An 18,753-nucleotide genomic window follows, 5' to 3' on the forward strand; every position below is an offset into this window, starting at 1 on the left:
ATACCCGACAATTATGTCGCACATACCACATACCAATATTTTGGCACCGGTACCAAAATGTGTTTCCATTTTTTTCTAAATAAAGGGGACCACAAAAATGTCCTTATTGGCTTTATTGTAATGAAAAATGTTAGTGTAGATCAGGGGTGTCCAAACTTTTTCCACCAGGGGCCACACGAGGAAAAATTAAAGCATATAGGGGCCATGTTAATATTTTACATTTTCAAACCATAAAAAAATATATAAATATATATATTTTACCTTTAGGGCTGCTGGGGACCATAAAGGGTCTAAGTCAGGGGTGTCCAACTCGAATAGAGAGTGGGGCTAAATTTTAAACGGAACAAAGCCGCGGGTTAAGGTTCAACAAATGAACCTTTTAATATCAATCAATGATCAATCAATCAATGGATTTTTCTTGCATGACTAGGGAAGGTTGTTTGCATTGGGCCATATTCAAAGCATAATTAAAGGTCATTGACCTGAAATACTCACGTTGTCCGATAGAAGGCGACGTAATAGCAGCATCAAAATTGTCAGAATTTTAAGTGGACTGAAAACTTTCTGTGTTTACTTATCAGACTCATGACTCGCGGACCAAATCCAAGGTTGTGCATTTGGACCGCGGGCCCTAGTTTGGACACCTCATACGGGTAAACCTCTACAATAGATGGAGATAATAAATAATATTAATATATTTTATTTGTAAAAACACTTTACTTTGAGCAAACAACCTCAAAGTGCTACAGTGTTTTTAAAAAAACAAAAACAACAACAACCCTAAAACCACAAATAGCTGCCCCCAACAAGTAAAAAATAAATAGTAAAACATGTTTTAAACTAAAACAGCCTAATAGCTAGAACCAGCACACACACATATGTAAAAAAAGACTTTTTATTTATTTTTTTATTTTTTTAAAGAAAGGTTTTTAAGACATTTTAAAGAGCATCCACAGTCTGTGGTGCCCTCAAGTTGTCAGGGAGAGCGTTCCACAGACTGGGAGCGGCGAAGCATAGTCCGGAGCTTTGTCCTCGGAGGTTGGAGGAGGTCAGCCTGTCCGGAGCGGAGGTGTTGTGTGGCGGATTTGGGGGGGGATAGATATCTAAATACCTCTCTCCAATCTCAAATACCATTTTTTTCCTCGATGAAAATGGTCTAAATAACATGAAGTTGTGGCGCTTTGGTCCGAAAGTTGTACAAATGTGGTTTATAGACCATCTTAAAGCCAAAACAGATCTCTGAGAAGCTCTGTCTGCTGGTAGACCACCTGAGGTATGGACGGGTCCACTCCTGTTGTCAACATTCGGAGGAGGATTAGATCTGGGTGTGCCACATGAGAGGATGATGTAAAGTCTGCGGGAGAGTCGGCAGGGAGGAGAAGCTAGACGGAGTCGCTTCTGCAGACTACGTGACGCCAGAGTATGCTTCAGGCTAAATCGAGCTCTGGATGATATCATACGTCATTTAGGCAACAGGCACCGGCCTTTTTGAAGGCACGCACTCTGCTCTCGTGAAACATCTCTCCGCTGCATACACCAGATATTTTTGAAGGTTTGGCCTCTAATCCCGTAGATCAGGGGTGCCCATTACGTCGATCGCGAGCTACCAGTCGACCGCGGGGGTTGTGTCAGTCGATCTCCAGCCAGGCTTTTAAAAAAAATAGACCTAAAAATGAGTGATCATCAATCTTCACCAAGACGTCACTTAAATGACATTCACGGTACCGGAGGGTCTTGTGAGATGACGCTGGCTGCTGCAAGATCATTATTATGAAAATATGACCGAGAGGAAGGCGAGAAACACTTTTTATTTCAACAGACTCTCGCGCAGTACCTTCCGTCAAAACTCTAAAGGCCGACTGCACATTTCCTATCTTCACAATAAAAGCCCTGCTTCATGCTGCCTGCGCTAACTAAATACAGAGTCTCGGAAAACTGGCGTGCACAAGCGATCCCTCAGAAAGCTGGCGTGCACATCACTTGTGCACGCCAGCTTTCCGAGACTCTTATTTTGTTAGCGCAGGCAGCATGAAGCAGGGCTTTTATTGTGAAGATAGGAAATGTGCAGTCGGCCTTTAGAGTTTTGACGGAAGGGACGGCGCGAGAGTCTGTTGAAATAAAAAGTGTTTCTCGCCTTCCTCTCTGTCATTTTTTCATAATAATGAACTGGCAGCAGCCAGCGTCATCTCACAAGACCCTCGGGTGCCGTGAATGTCAATCAAGCAAGCTACGGAATTTGCCGCCAATGTTTTTCTTGTAAAGTGTATGGAAGCTGGATGAATTAGATGCCAAAAACCAACCACTTTCATGTGGTATTGTACAGAAAGGACAACTTTTTTTCTCCTCCATTTGAAAATGTGGGCGTTATCATCATTACTGCCTGATTCCAATCAATGCAAGTCATCAGAATCAGGTAATACACCAACTTATATTCTTGTCTTTGTGAAAGAAAGACATCTATATGTGTTACACATGCTTGTATTATCATTAAACACATTTAACTTGTTTACAAAAATGTCTCTTTCATAAATAAATAGATATAAATGATATATATAAATGAGGTAGATCCCCTCGAGTTGGTCAATTGAAAAGTAGCTCGCCTGCAGAAAATGTGTGGGCACCCCTGCTGTAGATCCTCCATGACAGCTCCAGCTTCGGAGTAGTTATTATGGTTTCGTGAAGCACGTATTGTTTGCCGCGAGAACAGGAATGTTGAGGTGAAAGGACAACAGGATTTATGACATGTCAAAGCTTTTGTTCTTTGTGACATAAATAGGTCGCCTTTTGGGTCCGAGGTAAGGTCTATCATGCAAACTTTTCTTACCTGTTCGTACCTGTTTTTGTGTATTTGGGATCTGCATAACTCCCGAAAATGTGACATCACACCATGACAGGGATGTTTTTAGGCTTAGGGTTAGATCTATTCAGGTGTACTGGAGAACCTCGGATTCAGAAGATGGATGAATGGATGGAATTATGGTGTGAGGTTTTTTTTTCAGAATTTGGGCTTGGCCCCTTAGTTCCAATGAAAGGAACTTTGAATGCTCCAGGATACCAAAACATTTTGGACAATTCCATGCTTCCAACCTTGTGGGAACAGTTTGGAGCAGGCCCCCTTCGTCTTCCAACATGACTGTGCACTAGTTCACAAAGCAATGTCCATAAAGACATGGACAGAGTCTGGTATGGATGAACTTGACTGGCCTGCACAGAGTCCTGACCTGAACCCGAAAGAGCACATTTGGGAGGAATTAAAACGGAGACTGAGAGCCAGACCTTCTCCACCAACATCAGTGTGTGACTTCACCAATGCGCTTTTTGGAAGAATGGTGGAAATTGGTATAAACACACACCGCAACCTTGTGGACAGCCTTCCCAGAATAGTTGAAGCTGTAATAGCTGCAAAAGGTCATATTGAACATTATGGGTTAGGAATGGGATGGCACTTCAAAGTCATATGAAAGTCAAGGCAGGTGGCCAAATACTTTTGGCAAAATAGTGCAAATCAATTCAATCCCATTAAAAAAAAGTATAATTGCCGTTATATTTCCCTCTAAACCTGACCAAATAGGCCTATATGTGCACTAAACCTGACAAAATAGGCCTACATGTGCACTAAACCTGACAAAATAGGCCTACATGTGCACTAAACCTGACAAAATAGGCCTACATCTGCACTAAACCTGACAAAATATGCCTACATCTGCACTAAACCTGACAAAATAGGCCTACATGTGCACTAAACCTGAAAAATAGGCCTATATGTGCACTAAACCTGACAAAATAGGCCAATATGTGCACTAAACCTGACAAAATAGGCCTACATGTGCACTGAACCTGACAAAATATGCCTACATGTGCACTAAACATGACAAAATAGGCCTATATGTGCACTAAACCTGACAAAATAGTTTTACATGTGCACTAAACCTGACAAAATAAGCCTATATGTGCACTAAATCTGACAAAATAGGCCTACATGTGCACTAAACCTGACAAAATAGGCCTACATGTGCACTAAACCTGTCAAAATAGGCCTACATGTGCACTAAACCTGACAAAATAGGCCTACATGTGCACTAAACCTGACAAAATAGGCCTACATGTGCACTAAACCTGACAAAATAGGCCTACATGTGCACTAAACCTGACAAAATAAGCCTACATGTGCACTAAACCTGACAAAATAAGCCTACATGTGCACTAAACCTGACAAAATAGGCCTACATGTGCACTAAACCTGACAAAATAGGCCTACATGTGCACTAAACCTGACAAAATAGGCCTACATGTGCACTAAACCTGACAAAATAAGCCTACATGGGCACTAAACCTGACAAAATAAGCCTATATGTGCACTAAACCTGACAAAATAGGCATACATGTGCACTAAACCTGACAAAATAAGCCTACATGTGCACTAAACCTGACAAAATAGGCCTACATGTGCACTAAACCTGACAAAATTGGCCTACATGTGCCCTAAACCTGACAAAATAAGCCTATATGTGCACTAAACCTGACAAAAGAGGCCTATATCTCCACTAAACCTGACAAAACAGGCCTATATGTGCACTAAACCTGACAAAATAAGCCTATATGTGCAGAGTATCAACAGTCTTGGCTGAGTTGACCAGCAGTTTTTTACTCTTGAGAAGAAAGTCAGGAAGACGATCAATTCAGAGTCCAGCTTGACCCACAATGCATTGCGTTTCAAGCCCTCTTGATATTAGCCAATCACACGTGACGTACTGGTCCTGGACAAAACATGCCTTCTACTGCCCTCTCATGGCAGGTTTGTCACATAACATTGGAAATGTTGGCACTTTGAATAGTTTGACACAACAGGTTTCTGTCTACAATACAACGTTTGATTGTTTTAATGATTGTTGTCACGTCATGGCTCAGAGTGTCGCCTTGCCGATGACGTCATAGGAGGGCGACAGTGGAGGCGGGAAGCCCTGGTTCAGTAATGGCTTCCTTGTTTGTTGGCTCTCAAAGTCTCAACAGCACAAAGTCAGCGGTCATATCTTCACACTTTGGAAAATATACTGTAAGTATCTGCTGGTTTTTTTCAAGTTAACATCTCATTGTATGGATATTTGCGACTGTTAAAAAAAAAAATCGCGATTAAAATACTAATTTGCGTTAGCCTGTCAGTGACAAAATCCATTGTGTGTTAGCATCAAGCTAGCGGAGTTACCAAGCTTGTCTGTTTTGTTTTTTGCATTATTTGATGTACTTTTAATTGTGTTTTTGTATATAATGTTCTGTACTTATTGTGGTTTTGTATTATTATACTTAATATTTTACTTTCTGTTTTTTTTACTTTTAATAGTGTTTTATGTATAGAATGTTCTGTACTTATTGTGGTTTTGTATTATATTCGATATTTTACTTAGTTTTTTTGCACTTTTAATAGTGTTTTATATAGAGAATGTTCTTCATGTTTTGTGATTTTGTACTATTATTTTTAATCTTTCACTTTGTTTTTGCACAATTTTTATGCACTTTTAATTGTGTTTTATACATAGAATAGTCTGTACTTATTGTGTTTTTTTATTATTTTTACCTTCCTTTTTAAAGTGCTATTTTTATTCCCTTTTAACTGTGTATTATATATAGACTTTTTTGTGCTAATGGTGATTTCTATTATTATTTTTAGTCTTTTACTTAGACTTATGCACTTTTAATTAAATAGAATGTTCTGTACTTATTGTTTTTATTTTAAATGTTTTCATATTTCTTTTTTAAGCGCTATTTTTATACATTTTAACTGTTTTATGTATAGAATGTTCTGTACTTATTGTGGTTTTGTATTATAGTCGATATTTTACTTTCTGTTGTTTTGGACTTTTAATAGTGTTTTATATAGAGAATGTTCTTCATGTATTATGATTTTGTACTATTATTTTTAATCGTTCACTTTGTTTTTGCACAATTTTTACCCACTTTTAATTGTGTTTTATATATAGAATAGTCTGTACTTATTGTTTTTTATTATTTTTACTTTTCTTTAAGCTTTATTTGTATTCCCTTTTAACTGTGTATTAGATATAGACTTTTTTGTACTAATGGTGATTTCTATTATTTTTAGTCTTTTACTTAGATTTTGCACTATTTTTATGCACTTTTAATTAAATAGAATGTTCTGTACTTATTGTGGTTTTTATTTTCAATGTTTTCATATTTCTTTTTTAAGCGCTATTTTTATGCATTTTAACTGTTTTATGTATAGAATGTTCTGTACTTATTGTGGTTTTGTTTTATATCCGATATTTTACTTTCTGTTGTTTTGCACTTTTAATAGTGTTTTATATAGAGAATGTTCTTCATGTATTATGATTTTGTACTATTTTTAATCTTTCACTTTGTTTTTGCACAATTTTTATGCACTTTTAATTGTGTTTTATATATAGAATAGTCTGTACTTACTGTGTTTTTTTTATAATTTTTACCTTTCTTTTTTAAGCGCTATTTTTATTCCCTTTTAACTGTGTATTAGATAGACTTTTTTGTACTAATGGTGATTTCTATTATTTTTAGTCTTTTACTTAGATTTTGCACTATTTTTATGCACTTTTAATTAAATAGAATGTTCTGTACTTATTGTGGTTTTTATTTTAAATGTTTTCATATTTCTTTTTTAAGCACTATTTTTATACATTTTAACTGTTTTATGTATAGAATGTTCTGTACTTATTGTGGTTTTGTATTATATTCAATATTTAACTTTCTAATGTTTTGCACTTTTAATGTTTTATATAGAGAATGTTCTTCGTGTATTGTGATTTTGTACTATTATTTTTAATCTTTCACTTTGTTCTTGCACAATTTTTATGCACTTTTAATTGTGTTTTATATATAGAATAGTCTGTACTTATTGTGTTTTTTTATTATTTTTACCTTTTTAAAACGCTATTTTTATTCCCTTTTAACTGTGTATTATATGTAGACTTTTTTGTTCTAATGGTGATTTCTATTATTTTTAGTCTTTTACTTAGACTTAGCACTATTTTTATGCACTTTTAATTAAATAGAATGTTCTGTACTTATTGTTTTTATTTTAAATGTTTTCATCTTTCTTTTTTAAGCGCTATTTTTGTACATTTTAACTGTTTTATGTATAGAATGTTCTGTACTTATTGTGGTTTTGTATTATATTCAATATTTAACTTTCTAATGTTTTGCACTTTTAATAGTGTTTTATATAGAGAATGTTCTTCGTGTATTGTGATTTTGTACTATTATTTTTAATCTTTCTCTTTGTTCTTACACAATTTTTATGCACTTTTAATTGTGTTTTATATATAGAATAGTCTGTACTTATTGTGTTTTTTATTATTTTTACCTTCCTTTTTAAAACGCTATTTTTATGCCCTTTTAACTGTGTATTATATATAGAATATTTTGTGCTAATGGTGATTTCTATTATTATTTTTAGTCTTTTACTTAGACTTAGCACTATTTTTATGCACTTTTAAATAAATAGAATGTTCTGTACTTACTGTTTTTATTTTAAATGTTTTCATATTTCTTTTTTAAGCGCTATTTTTATACATTTTAACTGTTTTATGTATAGAATGTTCTGTACTTATTGTGGTTTTGTAATATAGTCGATATTTTACTTTCTGTTGTTTTGCACTTTTAATAGTGTTTTATATAGAGAATGTTCTTCATGTATTATGATTTTGTACTATTATTTTTAATCGTTCACTTTGTTTTCGCACAATTTTTATGCACTTTTAATTGTGTTTTATATATAGAATAGTCTGTACTTATTGTGTTTTTTATTATTTTTACCTTTCTTTTTTAAGCGCTATTGTTATTCCCTTTTAACTGTGTATTATATGTAGAATTTTTTGTACTAATGGTAATTTCTATTATTATTTTTAGTCTTTTACTTAGATTTTGCACTATTTTTATGCACTTTTAATTAAATAGAATGTTCTGTACTTATTGTTTTTATTTTAAATGTTTTCATATTTCTTTTTTAAGTGCTATTTTTATACATTTTAACTGTTTTATGTATAGACTGTTCTGTACTTATTGTGGTTTGGTATTATATTCGATATTTTACTATCTGTTTTTTGCACTTTTAATAGTGTTTTATATATAAAATGTTCTTCATGTATTGTGATTTTGTACTATTATTTTTAATCTTTCACTTTGTTTTTGCACAATTTTTATGCACCTTTAATTGTGTTTTATATATAGAATAGTCTGTACTTGTTGTGTTTTTATTATTTTTACCTTCCTTTTTAAAACGCTATTTTTTATGCCCTTTTAACTGTGTATTATATATAGAATATTTTGTGCTAATGGTGATTTCTATTATTATTTTTAGTCTTTTACTTAAACTTAGCACTATTTTTATGCACTTTTAATTAAATAGAATGTTCTGTACTTATTGTTTTTATTTTAAATGTTTTCATATTTCTTTTTTAAGCGCTATTTTTATACATTTTAACTGTTTTATGTATAGACTGTTCTGTACTTATTGTGGTTTTGTTTTATATTCAATATTTTACTTTCTGTTTTTTTGCACTTTTAATAGTGTTTCAAATAGAGAATGTTCTTCATGTATTGTGATTTTGTACCATTATTTTTAATCTTTCAATTTGTTCTTGCACAATTTTTATGCACTTTTAATTGTGTTTTATATATAGAATAGTCTGTACTTATTGTGTTTTTTATTATTTTTACCTTCCTTTTTAAAACGCTATTTTTATTCCCTTTTAACTGTGTATTATATATAGACTTTTTTGTGCTAATGGTGATTTCTATTATTATTTTTAGTCTTTTACTTAGACTTAGCACTATTTTTATGCACATTTAATTAAATAGAATGTTCTGTACTTATTGTTTTTATTTTAAATGTTTTCATATTTCTTTTTCAAGCGCTATTTTTATGCATTTTAACTGTTTTATGTATAGACTGTTCTGTACTTATTGTGGTTTTGTATTATATTCAATATTTAACTTTCTAATGTTTTGCACTTTTAATGTTTTATATAGAGAATGTTCTTCGTGTATTGTGATTTTGTACTATTATTTTTAATCTTTCACTTTGTTCTTGCACAATTTTTATGCACTTTTAATTGTGTTTTATATATAGAATAGTCTGTACTTATTGTGTTTTTTATTATTTTTACCTTCCTTTTTTAAGCGCTATTTTTATTCCCTTTTAACTGTGTATTATATATAGAATTTTTTGTACTAATGGTAATTTCTATTATTATTTTTAGTCTTTTACTTAGATTTTGCACTATTTTTATGCACTTTTAATTAAATAGAATGTTCTGTACTTATTGTGGTTTTTATTTTAAATGTTTTCATATTTCTTTTTTAAGCGCTATTTTAATGCATTTTAACTGTTTTATGTATAGAATGTTCTGTACTTATTGTGGTTTTGTATTTTATTCGATATTTTACTTTGTTTTTTGCACTTTTAATAGTGTTTTATATAGAAAATGTTCTTCATGTATTGTGATTTTGTACTATTATTTTTAATCCTTCACTTTTTTGCACAATTTTTATGCACTTTTAATTGTGTTTTATATGTAGAATAGTCTGTACTTATTGTGTTTTTTATTATTTTTACTTTTCTTTTTTAAGCGCTATTTTTTTGCCCTTTTAACTGTGTATTATATATAGAATTTTCTGTACTAATGGTCATGTGTATTATTATTTTTAGTCTTTTACTTAGTTTTTATACTATTTTTGTGCACTTTTAATTAAATACAATGTTCTGTACTTATTGTGGTTTTTATTTTAAATGTTATTTCTTTTTGTAAGCGCTATTTTCATGCATTTTAACTGTTTTATATATAGACTGTTTTGTACTTATTGTGATTTGTATTATTGGATGCAATATTTTACTTTCTGTTTTTTGCACTATTTTTATGGACTTTTATTTGTGTTTTGTAAACAGAATGTTCTGTACTTATTGTGAGTTTTTATAATTTTACATTTTTATGCATTTTTAACTGTTTTATATAGAGAATGTTCTTTACTTATTGTGATTTTGTATTAATATTTTTAATCTTTCACTTTGTTTTTGCACAATTTTTATGCATTTTAAATTGTGTTTTATACATAGAATGTTCTGTACTTACTGTGGTTTTGTATTATATCTAATCTTTTACATTCTGTTTTTTTCATTTTTTTATGCACTTTTATTAGTGTTTCATAAATAGAATGTTTTGTACTTATTGTTTTTTTTATTATGTTTAATTTTTATGCATTTTTAACTCTTTTGTATATAGAATGTTCTGTCCTTATTGTGATTTGTATTATTAGATTTATTCTTTTACTTTCTGTTTTCATTCAGTATTAATTGTTTATAAATATAATCTTCTGTACTTATTGTGTTTTTTTTAGCGCAATTTGTATTTATTTCCAAGAGTTTTATATATAGGATGTTCTGTACTTATTGTGATTATGTATTATTATTTTTAATCTTTCACTTTGTTTTTGCACAATTTTTATGCACTTTAAATTGTGTTTTATACATAGAATGTTCTGTACTTACTGTGGTTTTGTATCATATCTAATCTTTTACATTCTGTTTTTTGCATTGTTTTATGCACTTTTATTAGTGTTTCATAAATAGAATGTTCTGTACTTATTGTTTTTTTTTATTATGTTTAATTTTTATGCATTTTTAACTCTTTTGTATATAGAATGTTCTGTCCTTATTGTGATTTGTATTATTAGATTTATTCTTTTACTTTCTGTTTTCATTCAGTTTTAATTGTTTATAAATATAATCTTCTGTACTTATTGTGTTTTTTTAGCGCAATTTGTATTTATTTCCAAGTGTTTTATATATAGGATGTTCTGTACTTATTGTGATTTTGTATTAATATTTTTAATCTTTCACTTTGTTTTTGCACAATTTTTATGCACTTTAAATTGTGTTTTATACATAAAATGTTCTGTACTTACTGTGGTTTTGTATTATATCTAATCTTTTACATTCTGTTTTTTGCATTGTTTTATGCACTTTTATTAGTGTTTCATAAATAGAATGTTCTGTACTTATTGTTTTTTTTATTATGTTGAATTTTTATGCATTTTTAACTCTTTTGTATATAGAATGTTCTGTCCTTATTGTGATTTGTATTATATTTATTCTTTTACTTTCTGTTTTCATTCAGTTTTAATTGTGTTTATAAATATAATCTTCTGTACTTATTGTGTTTTTTTAGCGCAATTTGTATTTATTTCCAAGTGTTTTATACATAGGATGTTCTGTACTTATTGTGATTTTACTTTCTCTTTTTTTTGCACTATTTTATTACTATTTAGTACTTATTGTGATTTTGCCGTGGCTTCAGTTGTTTATTTGTTCATGTCAGACTATATTGCTAATGTAACATGTGTGTGTATATTAATGTACATTATTTTGTGTTAGTCATTTCATTAGGAGGCACTCAGTCAACAACCTCAACTTGGTAGTCATGTGACCAAAGGTGATTACCTACATTCAGGGAGGTAAGAAGTCTAAATTGATGTCTCTCTGCAGAAAGTGAAACAAGCAGGCAGACTTTATTTTAAAGATGAGCATCACAATTTATTTATTTTCTTTGACAGACGGTGTAAAATAACGGCAGCAGGTGGGAGTGCGGGTGACACGGCGGTGGTGTTGAAGCAGACCTGCTGGGCCGAGAGCAGGTACGTGAAAGTCCACATGACGTGAAGTGACATCACATTGTAAAAGAAAGACCTCACGTCCAAATGATATTTGTACAACAAAGTAACATTCATATGTCAGAAAAAGGAGGACAATCATCCTAGGTCCATCTTGACATGAAACATAGACTACATGAAATGATGATTATCATTCATAAAAACAGTACAAATCAAATGTTTGGTCTTAAAAGGTCGACGGTGTTCTTCTGTGGAGCGCAGGAACCAGCACCAAGACCACGGGACTACTTGCTGGGACTATGTCCTGTTTGTCGCAGGGAGTGAAGACGTGGACTGAAGGGCCCCCCGCCTGCTCTGATGGAAAGTGTCTGCTGGCTCTGATGTCCTGCTCTGACAGGTTTGGCTGCATGGACACAAGTAGAGTTGGTTAACATCACAGCACACTTCCGGTGGAATGTTGAGGTAAATCACCGATTTGAGCAGAGTGGGCCCTCCTGGCTGTAGTCTTGAATCTGACCACTTCTTTGATGCGCTCCACTTCCTGTTGGTAACGCTTGCGGTCCCTCACAGCCGCCTCCTTGGCGCCCCTCAGGGAACTCTCCAGAGCTTTCACTCTTTCCACGGTTGCCCGGAAGCGTTTTTCTAACTTGGGCAGCTCACAGCGAAGATCAGCATTGTCACCCACAAGCTATGGAAGATCACAATCTTTGAATAATGATTGAAAAACAAAAGACATTCCCGGGCGTGGCCACCACTGCTGCCCGCTGCTCCCCTCACCTCCCAGTAAATAGGTAAGTAAAGTATACGTAAAGTACCAATGATGTATATACATATCTATATACATACATAGTTTGTATATTCATATATATGTATATACATATGTATATATATGTTTGTATGTATATTTACATACATACACATGTGTATATATATATATACAGTGTACGTGTGTATATATGTATGAATATATATATATATATATATATATACATGTTATGTATGTAGATATACACACAACTTTGATATATATATATATATATATATATATATATATCCATACATATGTACAAATATGTGTAAATATGTATATACATTTATGTTCATGCATTGTTACGGCCACTCTGTCGTTCCAAAAAGGTTTCGAAAAAATAAAAATAAGGTTATATGTATATATATACATGTGTATGTATATATATATATATACATATGCATATATACATACACATATATGTATGCACACACATATATATATATGTATATATACATATATGTGTAAATGTATACATATACATGTGTATATATAAACATATGTATATACATACATACATATGTACATACACATATATATATTTATTTATATGTATATACATTATGTGTGTATATACATATATGTATATACACGTATATATAGATGTATGTATATACATAGTATATGTATATACATATGTGTATACATACATGTATGTATATACATACATATGTCTATATGTATATACCTACATATATATACACTGTATATACATACATATGTTTGTATATACATACACGTATATATACATATGTATACACATACATACGTATGTATGTATATATGTGTAAACATATATATGTATATACATATATATATATATATATATATACATGTATATAAATATACAAACATATGTATGTATATACATATATATATATATACATGTATATAAATATACAAACATATGTATATACATACATATGTATGTATATCTATATATATATGTTTGTATGTATATTTACATACATACACATGTGTATACATACAATGTATGTGTGTATATATGTATGTATGAATATATATATATATGTATATATATGCATGTTATGTATGTATGTGGATGTGTGTATGTATGTATTGATATCCATACAACATTGATATGAATATATATATTCATACATACATATATACATGTGTAAATATGTATATACATTTACGTTCATGCATATAGATATATATGTGTATATATATACACATATATACACATGTATATGCATATATGTATATACATATATGTTCGTACATATACATACAAATAAACACATACATATATTTATATACATACATGTTTGTATAAATATAGATATGCATACATATGTATACATGTATATGTATGTATATATACATATGTATATATATGCATACATACATATATCTATATGTATACATATGTGTATGTATATACATATGTATATATATGCAGATACACATACACATATGTATGCACACAAATATATATACATATATGTGTGTGTATATATACATACATATGTATATATACATATATGTATATTTATACATATACACATGTATAAACATATATACATACATATGTATATACACATAAATATTTATTTGCATATATATGTATATACATTATGTATGTATATATAAACATATATACATATATGTATATACACATGTATATATAGATGCATATGTCTATATGTATACACATACATATGTTTGTATATACATACACATATATATGTATACACATACATACGTATGTGTATACATGTATATATATGTATATACATATATATACATGTATATAAATATACAAACATATGTATGTATATACATACATATTTATATACATATGTATGTATATCTATATATATATGTTTGTATATTTACATACATACACATAGATATATATATGTGTATGTATATATACACATGTACATGTATATACATATAGGTTCGTACATATACATACAAATAAACACATACATATATGTATATACATACATACATATGTTCGTATATATATACATATGTTAATATACATATATATGTATATATGTACATATACATATGTATATACACACATATATACATACATTTAAATGAATGCACATATATATACATACATGTTTGTATATATATATACATACATATATTTGTGTATATATACATACATATATGCATGTATATACATATATAGACGTGTATATATATAAACATATGTATATACATACATATGCATATATCCATATGAATATATTTATTTACATATATGTATATATATTTTGTATGTATATACATATATGTATATATATAAACATATACACATATGTATACACATATATGTATGTATATACAAATGTATACCCACATATGTATATATACATATGTGTATATGTATATACCTACCTATATATGTATATGAATACATATATATGTTTGTATATACATACATATACATGTATATACATATATATGCATACACATACATACGTATGTATATATGTGTATACATATACATGTATGTACATATATATGTACACATATATATATATATTCATATATACGTATGTATGCATATACATATGTTTGTATATTTATATATATGTATATACATATACAAACATATATATGTATATACATACATATATATATGTTTGTATGTATATTTACATACATACACATGTGTATATATATATATATATACAGTGTACGTGTGTATATATGTATGAATATACATATATGCATGTTATGTATGTACATATATATATATGCGTGTATGTATATATGTGTATGAATGTATTGATATACATACAACATTGATATACATATATATCCATACATACACATGTACAAATATGTGTAAATATGTATATGTACATATATATATATTTATATACACATATATATTTATTTGCATGTCTGTATATTCATTATGTATGTATATACATACAGTATGTATACACACATATGTGTATACATACTGTATATGTATACACATATATATGTATGTATATACATACATATATGTATGTATATACATACATATGTCTACATACATATGTCTACATACATATACCTATATACATATGCATGTATATACATATATATATACACATACGTATGTATATATGTGTATACATATATGTATATACATGTGCATACATATATATATATACATGTGTATAAATATACAAACATAAGTATGTATATACATACTTATGTTTACTTACATATACATACATGTATGTATACACACATATGCATATACATATATGTATGTATATACATACATATGTCTACATACATATACCTATATACATATGCATGTATATACACATACATACGTATGTATATATGTGTATACATATATGTATATACATGTGCATACATATATACATACATGTGTATAAATATACAAACATAAGTATGTATATACATACTTATGTTTACTTACATATACATACATGTATGTATATGTACATACATATACATACATGTATATGTATGTATATCTATATATATGTTTGTATGTATATTTACATACATACACATGGTTATACAGTGTATGTGTATGTATGCATGAATATATATATATGCATGTTATGTATGTATGTATATGTGTGTGTATGTATATATGTGTTTATATATATGAATGTATATGTATGTTTTTATGTATATTTACATATATACACATGTATATATACAGTGTATGTGTGTATATATGAATGTATGAATATATATATATGTATATATATGCATGTTATGTATGTATGTAGATGTGTGTATGTATATATTGATATACATACAACATTGATATATATATCCATACATACACCTGTACAAATGTGTAAATATGTATATACATTCATGTTCATGCATATACATATGTGTATGTATATATATGCATACATACATATATACACATGTACATGTATATGCATATATGTATATACATATATATGTTCGTACATATACATACAAATAAACACATATGTATATACATACATTGAATAAATATAGATATGTATATATACATACATACATATATGTATGTATATACATGTGTATAAATACATATATATAGGTGTATATATGCATATATACATACACATATGTATGCATATACATATGTATATATACATATACATGTGTATATATACATATGCATGTGTATATATACATATACATGTGTATATATAAACATATATATGTATATACATGCATATGTATATACATTATGTATGTACATACATATATACATATGTATGTATGTATGCATATATAGATGTATGTATATACATATATGTATGTATGTATATACATACATATGTCTATATGTATATACATACATAAGTATGTATGTGTATATGTATATGTATATACACATATGTACAGTATGTATATACATATATGCATATACATATATGTATGTATATACATACATATGTCTATATGAATATACGTATATATATATACACTATGTATATACATACATATGTTTGTATATACATGTGTATACAGATACATGTATATACATACATGTTTGTATATTTATATATATACATGTATGTAAATATACAAACATATGTATATATGTTCGTATGTATATTTACATACATACACATGTGTATATATATACAGTGTACGTGTGTATATATGTATCTATATATATATATAATATGCATGTTATGTATGTACATATATATATATGTGTATGTATTGATATACATACAACATTGATATGAATATATATATTCATACATACATATATATACATGTACAAATATGTGTAAATATTTATATACATTTATGTTCATGCATATATATGTGTATGTATATATACACATGTATATGCATATACATATATGTTCGTACATATACATACAAATAAACACATACATATATGTATATACATACATATGTTTGTATATATACATATGTATATATACTTACATGTATGTATATATATACATATGTGTGTATATATATTTATGTATACATACCTATGTATATATTTGCATATAGACATAGATTTATATGAATGCACATATATATATATATACATATGTGTGTATATATACATACATATATTTGGGTATATACACATACATATGTATATACATTTATGCTCATGCATATACATATATGTATATATACACATGTACATGTATATACATACATCTATGTATGTATATATATTACATATGTGTATACATATGTATATATACATATGTATATATATGCATATATACATACACATATGTATGCACATATATATACACATACATATGTGTGTATATGTACATAAATATATGTATATATAAACATATATGTATATACACATATATATTTACATATATATACACATTATGTATGTATATACATATATGTATACATACATATATAAACATATGTATACCTATGTATGCATATACATACAGTATGTATACACATGTATATATATATACATATGTGTATATACCTACATATATACACTATGTATATACATACATATGTTTGTATATACATATACATGTATATATATATATATGTATGTATGTATATATGTGTATATACATGCATATATATATACAGTGTGTGTGTATATATGTATGTATGAATATTTATATATATGCATGTTATGTGTGTATGTATATATGTGTATGTGTGTATTGATATACATACAACATTGATATGAATATATATATTCATACATACATATATACGTGTACAAATATGTGTAAATGTGTATCTACATTTATGTTCATGCATATACATATATATATATGTATGTTTATATACACACATGCATATTTGTAAATACATATATGTTCGTACATATACATACATATAAACACATACATATGTTTGTGTACATATGCATATATACATACATATATATGTATGTATATATACATATGTGTATATACATGTATATATACACATATGTGTATATATACCTATGTGTGTATATATATACACGTGTATATATATGTATATATACATATGTATATATATATGCATTTATACATACATTTACATGAATGCAAATATATGCATGTGTATACATGCATATATGTATGTATATACATATGTATACATATATATAAACATATGTATATACATACATATGTATATATCTATAGGAATATATTTATTTACTTATATATTATGTATGTATATACATATATGTATATACACACATATGAACATATACATATTCACATATGTATATATACATGTGTATATGTATATTCCTACATGTATATGTATATACATACCTATATATGTATGTATATATATGTGTATACATG

General features: G+C 28.4%; 1 protein-coding gene and 1 long non-coding RNA gene across 4 annotated transcripts in view; one reads left to right on the plus strand and one right to left on the minus strand.

Annotated features, from left to right (window-relative positions):
- Positions 1-4,935: 4,935 nt before the first annotated feature.
- Positions 4,936-12,464, plus strand: LOC133538370 (uncharacterized). 2 transcript variants are annotated; one of them, XR_009802980.1, is made up of 4 exons: positions 4,936-5,053; positions 11,420-11,499; positions 11,599-11,679; positions 11,889-12,464. It is a non-coding gene; the product is annotated as an uncharacterized LOC133538370 (long non-coding RNA). The 2 variants fall into 2 exon arrangements; XR_009802981.1 differs by having other exon boundaries at positions 11,917-12,464.
- Positions 11,514-18,753, minus strand: part of LOC133538369 (kinesin heavy chain-like) — a 62,836-nt gene continuing 55,596 nt past the window's right edge. For both annotated transcript variants that reach the window (XM_061879955.1, XM_061879956.1), the window contains 2 exons: positions 12,127-12,343; positions 11,514-12,058 (listed from right to left, as the gene is read on the minus strand). In XM_061879955.1, coding sequence (XP_061735939.1) covers positions 11,940-12,058; positions 12,127-12,343 — 336 coding nt within the window. In that variant the 3' untranslated portion in view covers positions 11,514-11,939. The remainder of the gene's footprint in view (positions 12,059-12,126; positions 12,344-18,753) is intronic.

This window comes from Nerophis ophidion, linkage group LG19 (genome assembly GCF_033978795.1).
Source record: "Nerophis ophidion isolate RoL-2023_Sa linkage group LG19, RoL_Noph_v1.0, whole genome shotgun sequence".
Taxonomy (NCBI): Eukaryota; Metazoa; Chordata; class Actinopteri; order Syngnathiformes; family Syngnathidae; genus Nerophis; species Nerophis ophidion.